The sequence below is a fragment of the Diceros bicornis genome, chromosome 28 (assembly GCF_020826845.1).
Source record: "Diceros bicornis minor isolate mBicDic1 chromosome 28, mDicBic1.mat.cur, whole genome shotgun sequence".
In the NCBI taxonomy this organism is placed as follows: domain Eukaryota; kingdom Metazoa; phylum Chordata; class Mammalia; order Perissodactyla; family Rhinocerotidae; genus Diceros; species Diceros bicornis.
Genome location: NC_080767.1, coordinates 38,854,576 through 38,881,272, shown reverse-complemented (window position 1 = coordinate 38,881,272; position 26,697 = coordinate 38,854,576). Strand labels below are relative to the sequence as shown.

Here is a 26,697-nt window from a genome sequence, read left to right as displayed (position 1 = left end):
CCCCAGGTTAGCCCCCCGTCTCCTGAGCAAACCTGATGACACAGTTTCTTAAAATGTTTCCTGCTTCCTCCCCACGTTTCCTCATCGCGGGCTCCTGACACGTCCTGGTGTGCTGAGAGGGCAGTGTTGTGGTCCCCGTCCTCTAGCCAGACTGGCCCTCTGTGGTTTTAGTCGCATTTGATGTCTGCAGGCACCACGATTCCTTCACACTCGGCCCTGGATGGGTGATGGCAAAGCAGAGAGCTCTTGTCCGTGAGGCGGAGAAGCAATGCCTGGCCTCTTGGAAACAGACAGTACATCAACAAAAATGTCAGGAAGTGAAAAGAGAAAAATAAAGCGAGGGTAAAGAGGCTGCAGTGATGGGAATGGGAAAGGGGTGCTTTTCCCCTTGGTCTACAGAGCACCTTTTGGGAAGTACCCCATTGAGAGAAATTTAATCAGGTCTTTGAAAGTTATCTGTCTAATGGAGCTATTTACTTCTTGATCCCATTTATGTATTTTTCTTTTGATATTCCCATAATAAATGCCTCCACTATTGAGTTTTTTTTTACTTAAAATGACATTCTCCATCATTTTATAAGAAAAGATTCATAATCATTTTATTATATATCATTTTTTATATTTATAGAGTAACGTTTAAATCTACTTTTTCTAGAAATTATCTTCTTGCCCTCAGTTGCTTTGATTTATATATTCTCTGGACCTCAAAGAGCCCACAGGTGGCAGTTTTCCTCATACATACCACTCTTAATTTGCACTGGACATGTAATCGATCCTACTTGAGTAGATATTCCCTTTTGGATTTGTCCATTTTATAGATTATCCTTGATTCCCCTTCCCCTGCCAGCCAGCTGGGACTTGGGTCATTGACATAAGGGCCAATATAGGGAGAGGTTGGAGAAAGAAACCAAAGGGGTATGTATACCCACTGAGCATGGATTCAGGGTATCCTGCAGTCCAGGAGAAAAGATCTGGGCGTGCTAATTTGAATACTGGGAAATGCGGGGCTCTGTGTTTTATTTTCCTCTTCAGTGGGCTTTTCTCAGGAGCACAGGGACCCTGAATACTGTTAGCAGTTGCTGCATGAGTTGTGATTGGGTCCTTGCCATCTACTCTGGCTTCTTCACCTTTTCACCCCAGAGCATCCACCCCTTCTAACCCTGGGGTTTCCAGGTCCTTTGGGATAGCTGTATCATTTCATCGAGAGAGGGCCGCATCTTTGGGTTGAATGTGGGAATCTAGAGAGGAGTCCTGGGAGAATGGGTTTTGAACGCTCTTGCCTCTGTCCAGTCTTACACAGTCCCTCGGATCTTTGACAGGCCTGGAGTTTCTTGATTTGATTTACTGGATAGATATGCACCATGGGACTTAACTGTTGGTTCTCTAAGTGTCCTACAGCCACCAGCAAATTAGTCCTCACTGCACTTAATGAGATTAGTGGTGATATCTCAGTGTGGTAGAGGAGGAGAAGCAGATTTTCAAGGCTCAGGGCAAATCAGCCTCTGTTCCAGGAAGGGTGTTCAGGAATATCTAACGAGCCTTGCTTGGTCCAAGCCCCCTTCTTCTTCCTTCAAGTCTAGCCTCTGTATCCTGATTGCAATCCTTAGAAGAATAATTTGGCTTGGTTTCTGCAGCAAGAAGCTTTTCCCATTCGTGTCAATCTCAAGCTAGTTTACAGGAAATTTTATTTATTTATTTTTAAATAGCTCCCTTTAATTTCTCTCCTCCCTCCTTATGCTTAACATTTCCTTTCAGAACCTGAGCTGGCTGGAAGAGAAAGAGAAGGAAGTTGTCAGTGCCTTGCGCTACTTTAAGACCATTGTGGACAAAATGGCTATTGATAAGAAGGTACTGGAGATGCTTCCAGGGTCAGCCAGCAAGGTGCTGGAGGCCATCTTACCCCTGGTGCAGAGTGATCCTCGAATTCAACACAGGTGAGCTGCTCTGTGTCAAAGCAATGGAGGTCTGGAGGCGTCTTGGTTTGGGGTTACTCAAGGTTTCTAGGAACAGTGAAGAGTTTCGGGAGGGAAAGGAGCCTTCTCCCTGCCCCCCATGGCTATCACTTGATGCTCTCCCAAGGTAGAGGTCATTGTTAGCTCATGAGGCCTCAACACTGAGGGAGATCTCTACCATCGCTAGAAATACAATCACCGTGTAAGTCTGTGGTTATTTCTTTCCACTAGCTCATTGGTAATAATCCCATTGATTTTCTTCTAGTACCCTATGTTAACCAGAGTTTATTGTGACGTTAAATCCTGCCTATTAAGGACCTCAACTGCTTAGATGATTAGGCCAAAAGAGATAGAGAAGAACCCCATTAGAGCATGGATCGGTGAAACATTGACCTGTGTTGAGCCAGGACCTCCCAAACAGTACCTGGATTCATTGGAAGCCAGGTATGGGAGATGGAGTCAGCCTCATCCCAGGAAGCTTTTGTTGGGGAACGCTTTTATTGCTAGAGTGCATTTTCCCCTTAAAGGTTAGTGAACAGCATGTCCCCATATTTCTTGTTAAGTACAGAGAGAAAAGCAGTGTTAAATGTAATCTTAAGTGAAAGCCTAGCAGGAGCTTTTTTCTTGAGAGGCTGTCAGATGCCTGCTGGCTTTGTTTTTCTCCGTGGTACCTGTTCAGGATAAACGCATCTCTGTTGCAGTTCCTCAAGATGCTTTAGTGCTCATGTAGCCCCATGAGGCTAAGCTTTTATGAACTGCTTTCAGAACTTGGCAATGAAGTGCGTAGTTTTCTTCTTCTGGTAGATAAAGCAAACAGTGTCTTTATTTCCAAAAAGCTCTCTGCCCTGCGACTTCCACCCTGGAGTTTCAGCTGACCCCTGTAGATTGTGGTCTTTTGGCTGGAAGCTCACAAAAGCTAGTTGCTGGAAGGATAAAGCGTTGGTGTGGCTTTGCCCTGTTACTGTCTCTACTTTTCTGTGCCATGATCCTGTCAGGTAGGGAAAGCCTCTGAGGATGTGAGTCACTTTGGGGCCCTGTTCAGTAGCCATGTATGTAGTGCTTTGTGTGCTGGTCTCGAGAGCCTCAAGACCAAGTCCTGTGTCTTCCCCACAATTACCGCAGTGCCCAGCTCGTAGAAGGGCCCAGTGCTGTTCTCCTTTGAGGGAATGTGCCTGACATTGTGCCAGGGGCAGGTGTGTAGATGGCTTTTTATGAAATGCTCTCATTTACCTCTTCTCACATGTTGGGCCCTACCTGGAAGAGTTAAAATCAAGTTGAAAAAATCAACTCCCCTACCTCTAATAAAGTGCTAATTTTGTGGTACAAGCAGAAGCTCTGTTGGGATTTGAAGGAGGGAGAGTTACACGAGGGTTGCAGTGGTCCGATTAAACTTCCTAGAGGAGGAGATGCTGCAGCCGGACCTGAAGGAAGAGTGGGGACTGGGTTGGCAGTGGGGGCAGGGTTTCGAGAAGGGCAAAGGCGCCGAGGCCGGTGGGGCATGGTGTGTTCCTGGAAGAGAGGAGCAGCAGCAGTCGTGTGGGCAGTGTGACCGCTCTGCGGCATTGACAGAGGGGCGGTGGGAAATGAGGCGGACCACTTCACCCCACCACCCTCAGGGCTCAGCCTCTTTGGGAGAGTCCAGAACGGAGTCACCTTAGCTAAATCCTGTAACGAAGAGTGCTGGCAGTGTGTTGCTGCTAGAATCGTTGCCTCCTGGAGTGTTAGCCAGCAGCTCTGCTTAGGAAGTTACTTTCTAGACATGTGCGCGCTGGCAGAATTGATCAAGTAATGTGATAATGGTTGGGGGTATTTGTTGTCCATGGGGGAGGTGTTATAATCATTTTATAGTTGACAAAAATTATTTAATGTCTATAATAATTTCCTAGAGGGAAAAAGAGAAATGCTTGGGTGTGGCCTTAAGGAACAATGATTTTTTTCTTTCTGATAGTTCTTTGGCTAATACCATTTAAGGGATTTTTCCTCCTGAAATTCTTCCAAAGCCAATTGATAATATTTGTATTGATGTCCCTGAGATGATCGAAATCGTTCTCACGTGTTTCTTTTATTTTTTTATTTTTTTTTATTTTTTTTTGTGAGGAAGATCAGCCCTGAGCTAACATCCATGCCAGTCCTCCTCTTTTTGCTGAGGAAGACTGGCTCTGAGCTAACATCTATTGCCAATCCTCCTCCTTTTTTGTCCCCCAAAGTCCCAGTAGAGAGTTGTATGTCATAGTTGCACATCCTTCTAGTTGCTGTATGTGGGACGCGGCCTCAGCATGGCCGGAGAAGCGGTGCGTCGGTGCGCGCCCGGGATGCGAACCCGGGCCACTAGTAGCGGAGCGCGCACGCTTAACCACTGAGCCACGGGCCGGCCCTCACGTGTTTCTTTTAGATTGCTTCCATCATCTTGTTCCTCCCAGTGAAGTTTGCAAGCTGAGAAGGTGTTTTTCTGCCTTCTGCTCAGAGCCTCTTTTGTGGGTTGGGTCCAGCAGGCATGTTCTTCGCCACCCCTCCCCGGGTTCCTAGGATGGGGTGGACTGGCCCTTGAACAAGCAGCTGCTGTTCAATGTGAGTGGTGAGCGGAGGCCTCTCCTGCGCGGTGGAACACCCGGAGACGTTTGCGAGCAGGATCCGTGCTCGCCCTCCATATAGATGGCTTTGTTCCATTTCAGAAACAGACCAGCGACTGGTCCACTGGATGGCATTTTCATAGTACAGGAACCCCCTTCCTTTCTTAATGTCTTAGCCCCTTGACATGGAGGAGTAGTCTACTTTTGAGCTAATAAGGTGAAGGGTGGACACAATGGCCAATTCTTTAGGTGCTTTCAGGGAAACTTGCCATTCAGTGCAGTTAGAAATTGAGTTTTATATAATAAAGTGCCCCCCTCGTCCCCATCTAATTATTGCCATAGGTTAACAGCGTGAAGCTTGGGTGGAATCCCCCATGGGCACATCGGTGGAAGGAGGCAGCAGTCTTTGTTTAAAGAGGCCTCACCTGGCCTTGCCAGGAAGAAGGAGGCAGAGTTGCCAGGAGTGCCCTCCCCCTTCAGGATGATGTCACCTACGCTCCAGCCCCCAGGAAAGACTGTGGTTTCTGTTTGACCTTCTCAATCTCTTTCCTAAGAGAGTAGGTCCAGCACCAAGTACTTGTCATTCGTATTAGCCTCTTAAGCAGCCAAACCCTGGCTTTCTCGGGCTCCTTTCGTCGGTTTTTCTGGTTTCTAATGGGACTTGAGGAGTTTGCTTTCATTTTTTCTGACTCTTCTTTTCTCCTGTTGGAACATGCTCAGAGTGGAATGACTGGCTAAATGGAAATTTTAGGTCTCCTGGAATTTTTTCTCCCTCTTTCACCTTATTCTGAAGAGCTGCTCATTAGAGCATTGTTTGGTTCAGGTTTTTGTTTTAAATAGCTTTGCTTTTAGAACCTGTTTTAATCATATCTTACAATATTATATATTTTTCTCAAAATTATATCTTTGGCTCCTAAGTGTCTGCCTCATTCTTTTTTTCCTTGAGTGAAAGCAGGGGCAACCCACAAAATCTTCTATATTTTTGCTCTTCCTCTGTTGTAATACATAATGTTTAAAATAGTCAAATAATCCTTTCTGTAATTCCTAGGGAAAATTATCTTGAGTTATTTAAAAATATGTGGGAGATACAGAAAGCCTTCATTCTGGCCTCCACCCTACAATCGTTGAGGCTTCCAGAAGTACTCGGGTCTTCTGTTATGTGTATTGGCATCACAGTGTAGCTGGTACCTCCTCCCAGCCGCCACAGTTCTCCTCACTGCTGATTTGTCGTTCTTGGAAAACTCTTCTTTAGTGTGTTCCTCTGACGTCTCAGCCGAGGTTACAGTGCAGGGGATGACGAAGCTGAGCCCATGTTACAAGGAATTCTAGTAAATTACAGATCTGTTTGAGCTCATGTTTAAAGGCTGTTCCTTTAAAGGATCCTGCCTGCTAAAATCCCACAAACCTGTTGGCTCCTTGTGACACATCTAATGTGAATTTTAGTCTAATTCAAAACAAGTGGACAGTGCTTTGACCTAGTCCAATGATTAGCAACTAGGAGGTGGGAGAATATGGAGCACTCCCTGAGAGGCATTATCGGAATCTTGTGGAGGATGTGAAGTTTGAAAAAGCATAGTAACTATTGTGATGAAATTTTTATGTTGTATTTGGGAAATGAAAAAAAATTTTACAACTGATTAGAATCTTAAGCTCCACAAAATCTTCATTGGATGTAAGGAGATAGGTTCAGGAAGGAAGAGTTGGTTTATCAAAAGGAGGTATAGACCTTACAGAATGAACGATCAAGAAACATGCCCTCGTCAGCAAGAAACTGGTTCTGTGCTAAACAAGTATATTAAAGTGATGGTCAGGCTTTAGATTTTTAACATTCTTTTTAAAAATCTTCTCTTCCCTCCAGCTCAGCCCTCTCCTCCTGCTATAGCCGAGTGTACCAGAGTCTCGCCAACCTCATACGTTGGTCTGACCAGGTGATGCTGGAAGGTGTGAACTCAGAAGATAAAGAGATGGTGACGACTGTGAAGGGGGTCATCAAGGCTGTGCTGGACGGAGTGAAGGTACGGGCACAGGTCCAGACGGTCCTAGCCAGAGCCTTAGAGCAGCCTCCCTGCTGGATGTTTACCACATAAGGACTTGTTCCTGGGCTGAACACAGAGTGAATGTCTTCCAGCGTCTCTGGTTTGGTGTGCTGCTCTGTCTGGTACAAATGGCTCTTATAGCAATACAAGCCTTTGGAGTACTCCTCCCAATAGTTGGAAAAGCTGCCAGACCCATCAGCCTTTACTGAGCATTGTATTAAATCTTCAGTGAGTCCTTACATTACAGCTCTGGCTGTGTATGCTTGCCAGCTAGACAAAATGCAAAGTAAATTGTTTTTGCATTGACTCCCAGCATTTCAGCTGCTACTTTTTCATGTTCTAAGAACTCTGGGATTCTTGGTAAAAAAAAAAAAAAAAAAGCAGGATTGAGATGAGTAAGAAATGAAACTGTCTGTATTTGAAATCCCGGATGTGGTCTGTGAATTTACTACCCAGGGAAGTCAGAGATGGCATAATAGGAAATAGTGAATCATAGTTAAGGTAGGAAGCAAAGGCCGTAGAGGGTCTGGAATTGGAGTCCAAGGGACAAACCCTAGTTGAGAAGATAAGCCCTAGTGGATGAGGAATAAAGCGGAATGTAGGGCATGAAACAAGTGAGGGCCTGTGGGACAGGGGCTGTGAGCAGTGGGAAAGTGGAGACCCTGCTGTTCTGTGAGGCCATATAATGCAGTGGAAAGAGGGCTAGCCTGGGGCCCAGCCAGGTTTCAATCCCAGGTTCACCTCTTGCTAGTCTGTGAACTTGAGCAATTTACTCAAGTGCTCTGTACCTTGGTTAACTCATCTATAAAATAGGTATAGTGATGGCACCACACATCATAGGGTTATAAGAAGGATTAAATTAGTTAATACATATAAAGTTCTTGGAACAATGCCTGGTGCATAGCAAACACCCTTCCCTTGCTGCTGTTTGTTATTAATTATGTGGTGCTGGGTGTATGCTTTGCAAACAGATCTCTTGGCTTGAAAAAACTCTGTCCTCCTCCTTTCTAGACCCTTCAATCCAAAATTATAGCTGAGGGGGCCGGCCCCGTGGCTTAGCGGTTAAGTGCGCTCGCTCCGCTGCTGGCGGCCCAGGTTCGGATCCCGGGCGCGCACCGACGCACCACTTCTCCGGCCATGCTGAGGCTGCGTCCCACATACAGCAACTAGAAGGATGTGCAGCTATGACATACAACTATCTACTGGGGCTTTGGGGGGAAATAATAAATAAATAAAATCTTTAAAAATAAAACAAGACAAAATTATAGCTGAGGTAGTTACCCTAAGTCAAAAAAAAAAATTTCTTCCCCATTCAGCCATGCTCTCAGATTCCTGAGAGCTGCCTCCTGGGACTGACATTCCTCAGAAGCTCTGGAGAGTAGAATAAGGACCCCCAAAAGGTAAAACTTAGAGAGGGAAGGCTAAGACGGCCTTGCGTAACATTACAGATTGCTCCAAATGAACTGTGTTGGCTGGGAAGTCTTGGTGGCTCCCCACCTCCAGCACCATTTAGGTAGGGCTGCTGTATCTGCTGGGGACTCTGTTGAGTTCATTTAGAGGGAGACTTGTCTAGATGACGTCACAATTTCCTCTGGTAGCTCCCAGGTTCTCTTCCTCCTCAGAGTTGATTAGGTCCCACATTATTTGCTTTGGCCAGTGAGATTTAAGGGTATAGCCCTGGGGTGGCTCTTATGTGAGACCTTCTGCCGCTTTCAGATTTCGGAGCACAGTCACACATCATCCCACACAGTCTTCCCAGGAGCTCTTTGAGGTCAGCAGGGCGAATGAGACGTGACCTGGGTCACACTGCATCAGCAGAGTGGGTGTGGTTCTGGCTCACCCACCCTTCTCTTCCTGTCCAGGCTTCCAGAAATGCTATTATTAAAAATTGTATTTTTCAGGTGACATTGTTAAGGTTTCCTTCTACCAAAACGATTATGATGAGATGTCCAAAACAAGTGAGAACGTCCAAAATAAGAGAGAGAGAGGTTCTACACATGAAGCTTGTGACATTCCCAAGTAGATTTCCTTTATGGAATCATTAAAGCACCACCGTATCGGTTGAAAGGATGTCTGGAAGAAAAACTTCTCTGATTTCTCAAAGTGACTGGGATAAGGGGCAGGGGGGAGCCTGTAGATTATGAACCTATCAGCGTCTGAAAGCCAGTAAGTTTTCCACAGTTGTTTTAAAAATATTTTAGCCAGAACAGCGATTCTCTAGGTGAAGAGTGCTATAAATTCCGTCTTGTTGCGTTTATTCAGGAAGTATTTATTCAGAACCTCCTGTGTGCCAGGCAGCATGATAGGATTAGGGGTATAGTGATGACACTGGCAGGGTCCCTGGCCTGCTGGAGCTTACAGTCTTCGAGGGGAGAGGACAGCAAACAAAAACGTGTGTTCTGTCGTTGTAACTGGGACCAGTGCTCCGAAGGAGAAATGGCACGTGATCTCACTTGGTTGTACCGGTGACCGTCCTTTTTCGGGGTGGTCAGAGATGCTTCTCCGAGGGAGAGACAGGCCGAAGCCTGAAGGATGAGCGGGAATTGGCCTGTGTTACTGGAAGCTTTTTGAAGTTGGAATCAGTCAAGGCAAGGGGACGATCCAGACGCTATCATGTTGGCGCATGTTGTGAAAGTATAATAGTAGTAATAGCTAACATTTATCACCCACTTAATGCCTGTAATGACTCTCCGAGGGAGGCATGATCACCGCCTGCACAGGTGTGGAAACTGAGGCTCGGGCAGACCAGTAGTCAGGGGCATGGTCGTGATTCACACCCAGGCCTGCTGGACCCTGGACCCCTGCACTCACCTCACCCTCAGCTGCCTCCCATGAGTCCAAGGGATTCAGTGTGCTGCTCCCACCTCCAAGCCAGCTGGCTTCCAGCCTCTCTCACTGTCCCCCTCAGGCCTGGAACACCTTATAAGCCCATGTCCTGGTGGAGTGAGAGCCCTGGTCGTCTAGGAGGGACGGGACTGTGCAGAAATAAAGAACTTGCATGAGGATGTCGTCATCCCGCGTGGAGGAGAAACGTTGGCTCGTGCCTTTAAGCTGACTCACCATCTTTCAAGTGACTCATTCAGTTGTTAAAGGGAATATTTTTTTTTGAAGGGTTGAAAAGGTGTTTTAAAACAGGATTACTTTGTCCTTGAATGAGTAGTACCATTTATTATTTAAACCCCCATATAAAGGTCACTTGTTAGCTCTGTAACCTTGGGCAAGTTGCTTCTCTGAGTTTCAAGAAGGTTTTAAAATGCTTCTTACCCTGAGGATTTGAAGGAAGCTTAAGTAAGATCATGCATATGAAGTACCTGGTAAGTGCTAGGTGCCCAGTATACAGTGGGTTAGTACTGTGGTAAGTACTGTTAACTGTGGAAATGTTCATTTCTAGAAGGGCTCACATTTACCAATCCCTGACAATGATTGTGCCTCTTTTCCATGTAACTCTGGAAGTCTCAGGTCGAAAGGTAGACCTCTGTTGTTATCTGACCTGGCCCAGGCAGGTGCTTTACCCCTGGGAGCCTGGGGCTCAGAGAAGACAGTGACTCTCCAAGGAAGGAATTTCAAGGCCCTCACTTCCCCATTTCTCCAGGAACCACCCCCAGCGAGGACCTGGCTGTGGGGGACCAGGCTCCTCAAGGTCAAACAGGTACCCCAGTTTGTCCTTTCAAAACCAACAGCCCAACTCTTGGTACCTTGACTGTTGGAATTTCAGCTTTTCTTGGCTCGGATGCACAGCTTCTCCCCGTCGCCCGGGCTCTGCTTTTCCTCTTCGCCGAACTTCCAGGAGTCTCCATTCTCAGACCTAGAGCCTCTTTCTCTGACCCCCAACCCCCACGCCCACGCCTTTTTTTTTAAATTAAAAAAACAATAAAAGCCTTCTTACACCGACAGCCCTGGGGGAAAACTTTGGAATACCTGCAGTTCTCTCATTTAATCATCACCACCCAAAATTGGGCTTGTGTACCAGACTCACTTTGTCTAACAGGAATATTTTGAAAGAAATGTTTTCCTGACTATATCAGTTAGGATTAGATTTGACTGCAAAGAAATCCAGAGTAACACCATAGTCCCCCCTTATCCGCGGGGGATGTGTTCCAAGACCCCCGTGGATGCCTGAAACTGTGGATAGTACCAAGCCCTCTATATACTATGTTTTTCCCTATGCATACATACTTGTGATAAAGTTTAATTTATAAATTAGGCACAGTAAGAGATAAACAATAACTAGTAGTAAAATAGAACAATTATAACAATATACTGTAATAAGAGTTATGTGAATGTGGTCTTTCTTTCAAAATCTTATTGTCTTGTACTCACCCTTCTTCTTGTGCTGATGTGAGATGATACAATGCCTGCATGATGAGATGCAGTGAGATGAATGATGTAGGCATTGTGACATAGCATTATTTTTGGACCTCGGTTGACTGTGGGTAACTGAAACCACGGAAAGCGTAACTGCAGATAAGGGTGAACTACTGTACATACGGGCTTTTAAAAGATAGAAGTTTATTTCTCTCAATGTATAAGAAGCCCAGAGATTGGCAGTCCAAGGCTAGTGTGACATTTTCACACAATGGTCAGGGATGTGGTCTGCTCCCATCTTGCTTTCCTGCCATCTTTGGCACATGAATTCCACCTCAGGGTCCAAGGTGGCTGCTCAGTCTCCATCCATTATGACTATGCTCCAGCCAGCAAGGAGGAACAGAGAGTAGGAAGTTGTGCTTTCTCCGTTTAAGAGTGCTTCCTCAAAGGTCTCAGAACTTTCACTTACAGTTTATTGGCCAGAACTTGGTCACATGCCCAGCTAAAATTCTGTTTATAAGGAAGAACAGATATTGTGGGAGAACTAACTGTCTCAGCCACACTGACATTTCAAATAAGCCATCTCTTTTGTTCTTTGTTCAACCTATTTTTAAATTTTTTTATGAAAAATTTCAAACGTTTGCAAAAATGAAAATAGTCTAATGCAGGCCCATCACATAGCTTCCCCAGTTGTCCACTCATAGCCAGTCTGGTTTCTTCTATACCTCTACGTACGCCCCTGGATTATTTGGAAGCAAATCCCAGACATCATATCCTTTCACCTGTAAATGCCTTAGTACATGTCCCTAGAACATGCAGACTTTCTCTGTAAAGGGCCAGATAGTATATATTTTAAGCTTCTCGGGCTACATACAGTCTCTGTTGCATATTAGGGTCTGTTGCATATTCTGTTATTTGTTTGATTGTTTTAATTTAATTTTTTTAACAAAGCATTCTTACCTCAAGGGACTTAAAAAAAAAAAGCAAGCCCTGGGCTGGATTTGGCCTTCAGGATGGTGTTTGCTGTTTTTAAACAGTTTTTCAACTTAGGATCCAAATAAAGTCCATACATTGTAATTCATTAATATGTGTCTAAAGTTCCCCCTCCTCTGTATTTTTCTCCTTGCAACTTTTTTATTTTTCAGGAAGAGTTATTGCCTCTAAAGTTCAGCCCTGGTGGTCTAGTGGTTAAGATTCAGTGCTCTCACTGCCACAGGGAACCACCCCACCCATCTGTCAGTTGTCATACTGTGGCAGCTGTGTGTTGCTGTGATGCTGAAAGCTATGCCACTGGTATTTCAAATACCAGCGGGGTCACCCATGGCCCATGGTGGACAGGTTTCAGCAGAGCTTCCAGACTAAGACAGCCTAGGAAGAAGGACCTGGTCATCCACTTCCGAAAAAATTGGCCCTGAAAACCCCACGAATAGCAGTGGAGCGTTGTCTGATGTAGTGCTGGAAGGTGAGAGGATGGTGCAAAAAGCCTGGGCAGGGTTCCACTCTGGTGTCCACAGGGTGGCTAGGAGTCGGAATCGACTCAACAGCACTGACAGCAACAATTGCTCCTGCAAGTCTCCACGTTCTAGATGTGCTGATTACATCTTGCTGTGTTGATGCACGTTCCTCTGTCTCTTGAATTTCCTGTAAAACCAGAGGCTGAGTCAGATTCAGACTTTTTGTGTTTAAAAGAATGCTTCCTAGATGATGCTCTACTCGTCCATCAAGGAGCAGCTTTCCCTTTTTGATGTTAAAAGCCATTGAGAGTTATTGCCTAGATCCATTAATTCATTAGGGGTTGTAAAATGATGACATTCTGATTTTTCCTGCCATTCTTTCGTCATTACCTAGCTGGAATTCATCTAAAAGAGAGACTTCCCCTTGTCAATTTATGGTTACACTGAGTTACAATTCTCAGAGAGAAGGCAGGATCAGTGCTTAATTCCTTCCTTTATTTACCAGTTATCAGAATAATGAGTCTTTCCTAGGATCCTCTAACATGATTGATGAATTGAGTTTTTTTTGTGTGTGTGTGTGAAGAAGATGGGCCCTGAGCTAACATCTGCCAATCCTCCTCTTTTTTGCTGAGGAAGACTGGCCCTGGGCTAACATCCATGCCCATCTTCCTCCACTTTGGGACGCCGCCACAGCGTGGCTTGACAAGCGGTGCGTCAGTGCGCGCCTGGGATCCGAACCAGCGAACCCCAGGCTGCCGCAGCGGAGCGTGCGCACTTAACCGCTTGCGCCACTGGGCCGGCCCCAATGAATTGAGTTTTTTAAAGTATCATTTTGAACTCATGAATTAAAACACACTCCATATGTTCCATCCGTTGCAGTTATTCTTCTTCCTGATCTCAGGTTCATCTTTGGCCAGTGAAAGCTTCTTCAGGTTGTTTCCTGAGTTCATTTTGGCATGACCCTAGGAGTCTTTGACAGTTTTCTCACTTTTTGAAAAGTATGAAAAGATATTCTGGGCTCATCTGGTACTTACGTATTTTAAGGAGGCCGGGGCGGTGGGGGTAATAGCTTTGTTGAGATATACCATATAATTCACACGTTTAAAGTGTACAATTGAATGATTTTTAGTATATTCATTGAGCTGTGCAGCCATCACCACAGTCAATTTTAGAACGTTTTCATCCCCTCAGGAAGTAACCCCGTACCCTTTATACTCTCCCCACGCTGCCCCTCATTTCTCCCCATCCCCCCAGACTTACGCAGCCGCTAGTCTACTTGTTGTCTCTGTAGATTTGCCGGTTCTGGACATTTCATTTAAGTGGAATCATATACCGTGTGGCCTTTTGTGACTGGCTCCTGGCACTTAGCATAATTGTCTCAAAGTTTATCCATGTTGTAATATGTATCAGTACATCATTTCTTTTTATTGCCAAGTAATATTTGTTTGTGTGCATATACCACATGTTATTTATTCCTGGACATGTGAGTTGTTTCCACCCTCTGGCAGTTATGAGTAATGTTGCTGTGAACACTCGTGGACAAGCTTTTGTGTGGATGTGTGTTGTCATTTCTCTTGAGTACATACCTAGGAGTGCAATTGCTGGGTCATATGCACAATCAAGCTCTATGTTTGGTCTTATGACAGACTGCCAGATTGTGTGCTCAAGCAGCTGCATCATGTTACGTCTCCACCGGCAGCGTGTAGGAGTTCCAGTGTCTCCATGTCCTCACCAGCACTTGTTATTATCAGTCTTCTTGATAGAGCCATCATAGGGGTGTGAAGTGGTGTCTCATTGTGGTTTTGATTTGCGTTTCTCTAATGGCTAATGATGTTGGGCATCTTTTGATGTTGAGCCATTTGTATATCCTCTTTGGAGAAATGTCTATTCAAATCCTTTGCCCATTTTTTAATTGGGTTATTTGTCTTTTTATCATTGAGTTATAAGTCATCTTGTGCATTTCTTTCGGCAGAACTGGAACCAGCCATTCCTTTAAGGAGCCCTGGTTCTCCTCGTTGGGAAATGGTGTCCAGAGACCACCCTGAGGGCACAGGGTCCTCATTGCTACCCACTGGTCACATGTTTAGTTTCTTTAAGACAAAGCACATCTTGAGTTTATACAAGTACTTCCAATTCACATTCAGGACCACTGGGTTTTTACTTAACCTTCATCAAACGTATATCTTAATTTTCTTACTCCCCTACTGAAAATGCTGGTTTTCAGCAGTATCAACATAATGACTCATTTGCTTTTTCCCACAATACAAACACAATGGTCTCTGAATAACACTACCAACTACCTCCATCAATATGATTATTAAAAAATTATTAAAGATATTTCAGAGTTATTTTTGACTTTCAAGTTATCCATCATTTTGCAGTCATTTGAAATAGTTCTTCTTTGTGTGGCTTCATGGTTAGGTTCATCTTATTCATCGTGTATTTGAGTGCTTACTGTATGCAGTGGTTTAAATATTCCACTGCTTTGAAAAGGATGAGGAGAGAAAGGAAGAGAAGATAGAGAAATAGCGGGTTATGTGTAGTAGAAACTTTTTCTATAGGAATTGTGTGGGATATACTTTTGTTAAGTCAACAAAATCATCACAGGGCCGGCCCAGTGGCATAGTGGTTAAGTTCGCGTGCTCTGCTTTGGCAGCCCAGGGTTCGCAGGTTCGGATCCTGGATGCAGAGCAACGCACCACTCATCAAGCCGTGCTGTAGCCACGTCCCATATAAAGTAGAGGAAGATGGGCACAGATGTTAACCCAGGGCCAATCTTCCTCAGCAGAAAGAGGAGGATTGGCAACAGATGTTAGCTGAGGGCTGATCTTCCTCACACACACACAAAAAGGGGCCGGCCTGGTGGCATAGTGGTTAAGTTCGCGCATTCTGCTTCCTCGGCCAGGGGTTTGCAGGTTTGGATCCTGGGCGCAGACCTATTCACTGCTCATTAAGCCATGCTGAGGCGGTGTCCCACATAGAAGAACTAGAAGGACGTACAACTAAGATACACAACTATGTACTGGGGCTTTGGGGAGAAAAAAGAAAAAGAGGAAGATTGGCAACAGATGTTCACTCAGGGCCAATCTCCCCACACACACACACCAAAATAAATAAATAAATAACTTAAAAAAAGTCACACTGGGGCTGGACACCCCTGAGATTTCATTATGCCACTTCAGTTCCAGGAAACTCCCCACTGGCCTGTATTCCATGTACTTAGATGAAGAACTCGTCTTAGAACATCTAACCAGTAGAGGGGCTGTGTCGTGGCCATAAGTACATGTCTCCCTGGGCCCCAGTTCCCGAACCCAGGAGATTCACAGGGCCAGGAAGTGACAGAGGATAGACAGTGGCAGGTCGGCATGGGCCGTGAGCTGGAGCGGCAGGCCACAGGCTGTAGAATGTGCACTTTTTAGTTCAAGTATGTTTTCCCTCTGTATGAACCCAGAGGACATCAGCCATGGTGCAGCATCCTAGAGGACCTTTGTGGCAGGGACAGCATGGCAGTGAGTCTTAAGACGTTGGTGTTGCCCATGGGCACCTCGTAGGAAGCCCTGCCCATGTCCCCTCTGCCGACAGGGGCTTCGTCTTAGTGCCAAGGAGACAACAGGCATGGATGGGACTGTGTTTCTGTCTTATGTGAGCACCGGAGCTGTACCTTGACTTTTTGAAGGTCATTTAAGATAGAAGCATCTCTGTGATCATTTTCAATATGAATAAAATGAACAGGGAGATAAAGTATTATGTATTTAGAAAGGTACCTTTCCAAATACTTTTTGGCTTTTTGAAAACTGCTTTTTGGTGAACTGGCAGTTGTCTAGTTTATGGTCACCAGCTGTGGACACATAGTCTGGTGCTGTCTTTCTCAGTCTTTCCTAACCCGTGCTTCAAGGGGACTGAAAAGTCTGGCATCCTTCTCAGAAATTCTGCCTTCAGTGGGAGGAGTGGGGCTCTCGCCAGGTTACAAATGGACGGCTCTGAATGAGATGGGGCTGTTGGCACAGTAGGCGGATATGTGCATGTTCTAAGGGTTCTCTTCTGCCTGTGATAGTGAAGGCAAGCTGAAAGGCCTCTGGCTGGTCTGTTTGGGCTGGAAGGTTGGTGGTGAATACAAACAGCTGCCCACCGCTTCTCCACTCTCCTCAAGCCTGGGCCAGCGGACCGGTGGAAGGGAGCGTTGCTGCAAGCGTGACGGCATCTTGGAATCTGAGTGCATGCCTGCACACGTGTGCCTGTCATCCCATGATTCTTTTGCCATCGTTCACTAGTTGAGTTCACACAGCTGCCTGTCTAGAAAGATGACATTCTAATTATAATTGCTCATGAATCTATGAAGAATTAGTGGAATTTTTTCCTATGCCAGCAGATGCAAGTATGCAGACTTCTCTCTGTTCCCTTTGCCCTGCTTGTGAAGAAGAGCGACCGTGCATGTGGGGCTTCCAGAGCACTTTGGTCTGGCCCTCTGACTCCCTCTGATGCCGTGTCGCTCTCCTGTGTAGCCTGGCAACGTCCTTTTAGGATGAACTGCCTTTCCCATCCTCCTGCAGGCGATCGGGTGCAGGGGGCTGCCCCCTTACCACTTGCTGTCTCTTCTCATTACCTAGTCTCTCACCTCACCTTCTTATCATATCTGTAATCACCAGCTAGGTAGCTATTCCTTAAGTATTTGTGATATTTTATTTAACTTCTAAATTATGGTAACAGGAAAATACGAGGCTCCTCCTTTCTTCTTCCAGGACTTGATTCTTAGAGATCTCGCCTCTCCGCGTTTCTCCAGGAAGAGGCATTGGCTACGCAGAGTGGTGTGACGCTGAATCTGGTCATATGGAGTATGCTGTTAGGTTTTTTTTTTTAATTAGTATTTCAGAAGTAATATATGTTCGTTGTAGAAAATTTAGAAAAAGCAGAGAAACAAAAACAAGAAAATAAGGGGTGTTTTATAGCCGTATTATTTCTATCCATGTCTTCTTGGTTTGGTTTTGTTTCCACAATGCACCGTATAGACACCATTGTGCACCCGGGGCTATTTTTCTGCTTGACGTTGTATTATATGTTAATACACTACCATAGCGTGTGTGTTACCACATATTCTTGTTGCGAGTTTGTTTTCACTGGCAATATAACGGTCCACTGTTTGGTTCTATCATAATTTATGTAATCAGTACCTAGTACTGAATATTTAATTATGGAATATTGAATAGTCTAATTTTATCTATTACATAGAATGCTGTGATGACTATCCTTTGTGGCTTAATATTTGCACACATCCATGACATTTTCCTTGGGCTAAATTATTGTAAAAAGAAATATTTAAGGCTTTTGATATATACTAACAAGTCGTCTTCTAGAAAGGCTGTCCAAAGCATTACTCCCATCCACCGTGTCTGGAAGTTTCTATTTTATTACCATCAAAGGTGGAGAATCTGCAAAGATCATTGTGACCATTGGTGTTTACATTTGTGAATTTCTTCTTTGATATTTCTTTTGGTATGTTCATCCTTTTTCTAGTTTTTGTGTTTTTGAAAGAATCCTTGCTCTAGGAAGGATATTAACTCTTCGCTGTGTCACATATGTTGCGATTTCTGCCTGTGGTGTTTTGAGTTTGGAGAGGCTTTGCAGTCTGATTTAGGGACATGTTGCTGTATTGCCCAGTTTCATCCTTTGCTGCCTCCTCTATAACTTCAGCAATAGACATTCATGCTCAACGCCTGAACCACTCATGCAGCACAAGTAGGTCCTACCCAGATGTCCATCAACAGGAGAATGGATAAAGAAATTGTGGGTTTCTCCATACACTGGAATACAACTCAGCGATAACAAGAAACAGCTCACGCACACAAAAACTCGGATGTTTCTCCTGCGTAAAGGAAGGTGACAGAACTGAGGCAGAGGGGAGATGAATGGTTGCCTGGGCCTGGGAGGGCCGGGAGACATGAGGAGAGACCACTAATGGGTACAGGGTTTCTTTTGGAGGTGATGAAAAGTTCTAGAATTGGTTGTGTTGAGGGTTGCACAACTCTGTGAACACACTAAAAACCATTGAATTATACGTTTTAAGTGGCTGGATTTATGGCATGTGAATTATATATCCATAAAGCTATTCAGAAAAAGATGGACGCAAAAGAAAATACATACTGTATGCTTCCATTTATATCAAGTTCTAGGCAAAAATGATCTAAGAAATAGAAGTAAAAAAGTGGTTGGGGTGGGGCAGATTGATTACAAGGAGTGGTGAGAATGTTCTGTTTTGGTTTTTTTGGTTTTTTTTTTTTGGTGAGGAAGATTCACCCTGAGTTAACATCTGTGCCAGTCTTCCTCTACTTTGTACATGGGTCACAACCACAGCATTGCTGATGAGTGGTGTAGGTCTGCACCCTGGATCTGAACCTGCAAACCCGGGCTGCTGAAGCAGAGCATGCAAACTCAACCACCAGGCCGTGGGGCCAGCCTCAGATGTGTGGAATTTTTTGAATGGTGCTTATATGGGTATATGTGATCATCAAATTGAGGGAAAATGCGTTCTAATTGAAAAGAAAGAAGTAGGCCCTGATCTCTTCTTCTTCTTTTCTTGTTTTTTTTTCTATTTTAAAACATATTTTCTAAAGTCATTTCTCAACTGGGCAGTATGCCCTTAACTTTCCATTCCTTGACAAAGACCCCAACCAGTCATCTCAGGATACCAGCTGCCACCACACCTCACTTTGGGAAACCACCTTCCCCAGAGCCAGAGGTGTGGTTGTTAATAGACAGTGTCCTGCACATTATATGAGGGCTTTAGAGAGCTAAAGAGTTCTTCCCTCACAGACTGACTGGGAATCTATTCTCCGGGGATTGAACTTGTGTGATGAACTTAGTAATTTTGAGACAGCGGGGTTTGCCATTTTCCCCTTCTAAGAGGAAGTGCCTTCATGCATTTGAAACTTCACGACATGCTATGAAGGTATTTTTGGAGGGTAGGGGACATTTTGGGAAGTCGTGCAGATTACCTAAGTCAAATTATACTTGCATTTATGGTGTGTGGGAAATCTGTAGGCACAAAATGAGACCGGCAGTGGAGGGCAGACAGCTGACCTACCTCGTTGTGAAAACTCAGCACTGAGGAGCTCTCCTCGGGCCTCATTGCTTTTCTCTTGTGTGGGGTGTAGGAGCTGGTCAGACTTACCATCGAGAAGCAGGGACATCCATCTCCAACGAGCCCAGTGAAACCCAGTTCCCCAGCCTGCAAACCTGACGGGTGAGTGCTGACTAAACCCTCCAGTGACCGTGGTCACATGGTCCACACTTGAGAGAGAATGGGAGCCACGCTGGGCGGCCCCGTCAAGTGGGCTGTTTGAGGCCCACATTCCTTTCTCAGTGAGTCCCAGTGTCACTCTGAAGTGTGTATAGCTCACACGTTTTGAAGTATTGCCTGGTCTCAAGGTTAGTAGCTAACATGCCTCTTTCTAAGGATAGCGTGTGAGTGTGCACAGTGACCCGCACCTGCACGTCTCCTGACCAACTTCCTTTCATAGGTGTAGAAAATATTTTTTTTGAAGGGTTGGGTTTTAGGGATTTGGCTTGAGAGCATTTTGCTTTATCAAGAAAGTAAACTGAGGTCAATGTGGACAGTTTGAAGGCCTTGCAACAGTTTCTGTTACAAGCCCCTAGTGAAAATATAAAACAGAAATTTAGAGCATTTTAGAGAGCCATTGGATTGGCTAGTCTAAGGATTCCTTTTACAGATAAGGAAACTGAGATGCAAAGTCGGGGGGCATGGCCGAGCTCCTGCTGTCTGTTGGTGATCAAACTAGACTTGTCCAGGGCTCCTGCTCCTCAGCCCCACTGCCATCATCTCCCTGCCCTGGTCACAGTCTCACCCTCTCTCAGGACCTGCTTGTGCTCTGTAACCTTCTGTAACCCCAAGTTCTTTTCAATTCTTCAGCCAGTCTGAGCTTCCCCTGACAGATCGAGAGATGGAGATTCTAAACAAGACAACCAGCATGTCGCAGTCGACTGAGCTACTCCCAGATTCTACAGATGAAGAGGTCGCCCCCCCCAAACCCCCATTACCTGGCATTCGAGTGGTTGATAATAGGTAATTTCCTGTTTTTCTAGCACCCTCCTCTATGACATAATTTGATGAATGGATGGGTGGAATGAGCCAAAAAGAAGACAGTGCCATTAGGGTGAGAACTTGGAGCCCAGTCTCTTGCTCTTTAGAAGACTTGGAAGTTGGACCTCCCTCGGGAGGGACGTCTCTGGTGGACGTGAGCCCAGCCCCCACACCCTCCCTTCCACACACTCCGAGAACTCCCAGTGGCTTTCCTTTTAGCCTCAGCCAAGTGAAAGATGGTACAATATATTATGGAAGGAAAGGAAAGGATTTTTATGATTCTAGTTTTTTTGGCATTGGTAGGTTTTATTTTGGCAGAGGGGGAGTGGGATGGGAGTTGAAAGTGTGAAAAGTAGGCGTGAAGTGTCTAATAATGGAAGAACCCCACATTCTGTACCCTAATATCTGTTTGAAGGGTTTTTGTGTGGGTTGTTGGTTTGATAGGATTTCTTGGTCTGTTTCAGCCCTCCGCCAGCGTTGCCACCGAAGAAAAGACAGTCGGCTCCATCCCCTACCCGCGTGGCCGTTGTGGCCCCCATGAGTCGAGCCACCAGTGGCTCCAGTTTGCCCATTGGAATTAATAGGCAGGTAATGCAGCCCCATCTGGAAAGGCAGAGGAAGACTCTGGGTTTGGGAATTTGACTCCTGAAGCTAAAAGAAACCCCGTGGTCTTCAGTGCCTGGTGTTAGTCACGTCGAGAGGATTTCTCTTAGAGGGGTTGAGGTTTCCTTCGTTGACCTTCTCTCTACAGGACGTGGTAGAAGTTCCCGTCTGGGGGTGGGGAGGCTGGAGCCAAAGGGCTGTCTCCTGAGGACCTCTGAGCCCAGCCCCAGGGCTCTCTCTTGCCACACACTCTGAGCATTCCTCAAGGATTCTTTCTGGGAAGTCACAATGTGGTGTTTTATTGCTTACGTCAAAGACGGGCCTTTCCACCGGGCTTCTGAGCCTGGCGGTGTTTCCTTCTCTAAGAGCACGCACCCATTCCCCCTCCCTGGTCTCTGCCACCGTTTCTCGGAAGTGACTGGGATTTGTTTCTGTTTTCCACACGAGGACTTTGACGTGGACTGTTGCGCACAGAGGCGGCTGTCAGGAGGCAGCCACTCGTACGGCGGAGAGTCGCCCCGCCTGTCGCCCTGCAGCAGCATGGGCAAACTCAGCCAGTCGGACGAGCAGCTGTCCTCTCCGGACAGGGACAGTGGGCAGTGCTCCCGGAACACAAGCTGTGAAACGCTAGGTGGGCCGCGCGTCTCCGTCAGCACTCTGTCTCATCCTTTCTCAGTGGCTTTTGGGGTCATACGGTGGTGCCAGCCATTGGCTATATGCCCTTGGCCAAGTCCTTCAAAATCTGAGCCTCAGTTTCCTCATCTGCAAAATGAGGACACCAATATCTGTCTCTCAAGGAGGTTGAAAGTTTAAATGAAATAAGAATGTGAAACCACACAGAAGGCATTCAAGGGTAGCTGTTCTTGTGGTTAATCTGTCGGTGTGTGATTTGACTCCCTTCGCCAAAATTAAGAGCCATCTGTGCTCAGCTAATAAACGAAGGGGGAGAGCCCCTGACAACTTTGACAGAGGGTGAAGGCAAGTGATCCACGCATTGCCCTCCTCCTCGGTGCTGACCGCGTGCGGTGTGGGCCGGAGGGAAGGCAGTTTGGCAGGAGGCTTACAGAGCAGTTAGCTGTTCGTGTCCCATGAACTAGCTACTTCACTTCTGAGAGTTTTATCTTAAGAACATAATAAGAGATTTATAGCAAGATTTCTGTCCAAGGATGTTAATCTCAGCATTGTTAGGAGTAATGATAAACTGGGAACAATCTAACTACTCAGTGGTGGGAAATCAGACAAATTATGACACATCCATTTGGTGGAATAATATGTAGCCATAAAAAATCAATTATGATATATTGATCAGTGGACAAAATTCAAGACCACTTACATAGTTTTTTCTCAGTTAGGTTAAAAAAGAATCCTAGGGAAAAAAAGACTCAAGTCTTGACATTAAATTGTAGACAGAGATTATAGTTAGATTACGGGATTGTGGATGATTTTTGTTTGCTTGTAATGGTTTTTTTGGCCACATAGTCTACAGTGCTCATGCATTTTTCTTTTTTTTAGGTGAGAAATTCAAAACATACAGGAAAGTACAGAGACTAGGATAGCAAACAGCCGTATTCCCATCTGTTTCTACTTTTATAAACAGAGAGATGAATGAAGAATATAAAATAAAGCGAGAGCCTGTATAGATGAGATGGGAGACACGTTTCTGTCACACTGTAATGAACGGGATTGGGTGAAGGAAGAAGGATGGGATCGTGTCTTTCTGTGGGGTCTTGTGGCTGATGGGTATGTTTTTCCTGTCGTGAATGCAGATCATTATGATCCTGACTACGAATTCCTTCAGCAAGACCTCTCTAACGCAGACCAGATACCTCAGCAAGTGGCCTGTAACCTTAGCCCATTGCCGGAGTCCTTGGGGGAGTCTGGGTCTCCGTTTCTCGGCCATCCTTTCCAGTTGCCTCTGGGCAGCTGTCCCCAGCCAGAGGGACCCTCGGCCCCAGGGCAGCAGACGGACACGCCGCCTGCTCTCCCCGAGAAGAAGCGCAGGAGTGCAGCCTCCCAGACCGCGGACAGCTCTGGCTGCAGGGTGTCCTACGAGCGACACCCCTCGCAATACGACAACATCTCTGAGGACGACTTGCAGAACCCAGCCTCGGTCCAGTCTGTCCCCTTCACGCCCTTTGCTGCTATTCTCCCTTTCCAGCAAGGAGGCTCCTCAGCCTCGGTCGAATTTGTGGGTGATTTCACTGTTCCTGCATCAACGGGTGACCCAGAAAAACCGCCGCCTCTACCAGAGAAGAAAAACAAACACAGTAAGCTTTTGTTGAGCTGTTGTCAAGAAGCACGTTTTGTAACCTAAAATGGTGGTATGTTTTATTTAAGCATTAGACCCGAATCAAACTAGTGGCCTCTTAATTTCATAAAAGCTAGGACCACAGGTGTGTGGGCACTTCCCGGAGCCTCGTTCTGTCAGTACTGGCGGCTGTCTTCAAAGGCTGGTAGGCTGGCCTCTCCTTATGGTCTCTGTGGAACCTCGGGCCTGAGTGTTTGGCCTCTTGAAGATGCCAGTCAGTTGACCCTCTGGCCTGGACACGTGGTGACAGAGAGAAACGAGTGTCACAGCATTCAGGACAGCATTACAGCAACATCTGGGTGAAGTAGGGTGGACATTTGAATTTGCATAGAGCTTACCGCACCCACGGAGAGATTTTCTGAGGATCCCTGAGAGTATGCAGGTGGCTGTTTAGAGAGCACCCTGGTAGCAGGGATCTGTCTGTCTTCTGTGCAGACACTGAAATGTCACGTAATGACTTGGAGTCTGAGATTGCCTGGTGGGAGTTGCCGAGGACACTTCTTGGACCAGATATTTTAATACATGGTGTTATTAGGGCCCAGAGGTAGAGCTGAAATTTTGGATTTTTGTATTTTGAATATTTTCCAACTGCAAATTTGCCGTCAAATTCCTAAGGAGAGTTCTACTGGAAATTGTTTCTTCTGCTAGACCCCTAACGGCCCCACATTGCCTGTGTCTCTCTGCCCGCCCTCTCCCCACTTGACACGCACAGTTTGGCTCCGTTTGTTTTTGGCAGACCAGCTGTCACCAGTTGGATTTGTGTGTGGCCACATCAGCCCCACAGTCCCAGCATTCCCTGGCCTCAGTTGAAGCATCCAGCAGACAACTTCCACGAACCAGAAATTGAATCTCCATTCCAAATTCCCAAATGAGACCATCTGATTGGCCCTGCCTAGAGTGGGCCCTGCTCTCAAAGAAGGGGAGACCTGGCCTGGTTAACACAGCAGGGGTGGCCCGAAGGGCCAGCTGGGCAGCCGTGGAAGGAGGTGGCCACCAAGGCTGCAATGCGTTCCCCAGCTGCTCACTGGGTGTCGCCTGGCTTGTGTAATGGCCTCGGTGGTGTGGTCCCCAGCTGGAGGGAGAGCTGGCTCTGTGGGGCTCATGATGTCATTCCCGTCTGTTGTGTGAGTTCGCTCCTTAGAAACCAGGGCACTAGTTGAGGGAGCTGCAGACAGCAATGCCAGGAATGTTTTCTTCTGCATCTCTCCCGCGGCTCAGGCAGCCCTCTCCCCTCCACTCACCTCACCTTGACTTCAACAGTGTGCTGTTCTGGGCTCACAGCCTTTCCTTTCCATTCCTAGGAATCCTCTGAACCCAGAACACAGGGCAGAATTGCATCCGTGCAAACTGCAGCAGATGCATGGTGCTGCCTGGCCATGGAGCCAGGGGCCTCAGCCTTCCAGCTTTTAGAAGAGGTGTGGGCGGCAGTCTTCATGCAGGGACTGTAGAGAAGAAAAGCAAAGGGAGAGGTGTCCATTGTTTCCTTTTGAACATCCTCAAGTCTCCAGTGGCTGAAAATATTTTCTATTAATTCAGGCATCTATTTTTAGGCTTTATCTCATCCCTCCATGTCTTTAGCACTTGTGCCTGCAAACCTTTAAAAACTGCTAAGAGGGGCCAGCCTGGTGGCGTAGTGGTTAAGTCCGCACACTCCACTTCCGCAGCCTGGGGTTCACGGATTCGTATCCCGGGCGTGGACCTACACGCCACTCATCAGGCCATGCTGTGGCGGCGTCCCACATGCAAAGTAGAGGAAGATTGGCACAGATGTTAGCTCAGGGCCAGTCTTCCTCACACACACAAAAAAACTGCTAAGAGTTTAAGGTGTGGCATGCCCTGGGCTAAAGCTTCACGTTCTCTGTCGTGTTTAGTCTTTTCAACCTGGCCAGGCAGGCGTTATTAGTTCCCATTTCACAGATGAAGAAACTGGAGCTCAAAGGAACTGAGCCTTTGCCCAAGATCGACAAGCAAGTGGGTGGCAGATCGGGGCTTCAGACCCCGGCCTGTGCTTTCCCAGCACCTTGCACTGCCTCCCACGCTGAGGAGGAAGGGATCCGGCCCTCCTTCATTGGGATTCTATCTGGTTCTCAGTAGTGATGCCTACGCAGGCGGTGGTGTTTTCTGTGCCCTGTGAAAGGACCCCAAACTCGAGGCTCCCCGAGGCTTGGCCCCAGTCTTGAGTCCACTCTTCACTCCCTGAGGGAACCCTCGGAGAGTTCCAGTCTGTGACCCCATAGAAACTTCTTGCAAAGTTGCTTTGAGGGAAAGGGAGGAGATCATCGTCATCCATTATTTGGCTAACGCTGGACAAAGCTCATACATGCACAGTCCCGATGTCATAGAGTGTCTTCGTCCTTTGGGTTGCTTTGACGTCCTGAGGATCCCCAGCCCCTCTTGCTGGGGGCAGCCCCACAAGCCGCTTGTGCCAGATGAGCTTCCTAATCGCTGGCTGTCCACAGTCCCGGCTGCCTGCTGGAGTGCCAGCCTGCAGAGCATTCCCAGGGATGCCGGCCACTCTTGTCTCTGAGTCCTTGTGCTGGGCTGCCCTTGAAATGGACTGGGCCTTCTTATTTCTAGAAGGTTGGGAACATCACTGCTGTTTCTCTGCTTGGTTAGCAGGTCTCTACAAGGTCTTCAATATCGGGAGTTCAAGTCTTGTTGAAGCTTCCCATTTGGGTCAGGCAAAGGTCATTGTGTTCTGTCTTTTTAGGGAGCTGTTGGTAGGCATCTGGGATCACCTTCATGGGCTCGCGTCTTCCTCTAGAACCTAGTGGTGCTGCTCGTGCAGCGTGAAAGAACAAACGTTGTGGGCTTGAGGGGAACCATGAGTGCACTTTTCTTCTAGCAGCAGCGCCAGCCCATCTTAGGGGGAAACCATCTTTTCCTGCCTGCCTTTTACGGCCAACTTCCACTCAGTGCTTGTTGGAGCTGAGACATTCTTGTTATTCTTTTAAATAAAGAGAGTAGCTTTGAATCCCCTCCTTCAGTGAAGGGTGCCAGAAGGACATACCAGGAGGAAGGCATTTCCTATCTACCTGGACCCCAGAAGAGGTGCAGAGAAGAACAAGATCACCCCCCCACCTTTGTGACTGCCTCCTCAGCAAAGTGTCTCTGTCTTTCTTTAATTGTCTGGCTGGTTTAGGCCTCCAGTTAAGCCTCTGACTTTGTGGTTATATGAAAATATAAAATTAAGCCCTGCAAAATTGTCCTTGCCACTGTTTGTTGGTGTCTGAGTCTTGGCTCCACCCAGCAGGTGCTCGTGGCATTTGCGGCATGACCCAAGGGGAAGCACCCACTCAAGGCAGCCACTTAGATCATGGCCACCGCTGGGCCTGCCACACACGGCCTTAAGTTCCTTTGCTTCCAAACCCAGG

The 26,697-nt window shown here is 46.5% G+C and overlaps 1 protein-coding gene across 5 annotated transcripts in view; it reads left to right on the top strand.

Annotated features, from left to right (window-relative positions):
- The window catches only part of RAPGEF1 (Rap guanine nucleotide exchange factor 1), a 143,361-nt gene that overhangs the window by 74,628 nt on the left and 42,036 nt on the right, over positions 1–26,697 (top strand). For all 5 annotated transcript variants that reach the window (XM_058524341.1, XM_058524340.1, XM_058524345.1 and 2 more), the window contains 7 exons: positions 1,756–1,934; positions 6,381–6,537; positions 19,466–19,554; positions 20,242–20,394; positions 20,877–21,000; positions 21,463–21,646; positions 22,782–23,282. In XM_058524341.1, the coding sequence (XP_058380324.1) occupies positions 1,756–1,934; positions 6,381–6,537; positions 19,466–19,554; positions 20,242–20,394; positions 20,877–21,000; positions 21,463–21,646; positions 22,782–23,282 (1,387 nt within the window). The remainder of the gene's footprint in view (positions 1–1,755; positions 1,935–6,380; positions 6,538–19,465; positions 19,555–20,241; positions 20,395–20,876; positions 21,001–21,462; positions 21,647–22,781; positions 23,283–26,697) is intronic.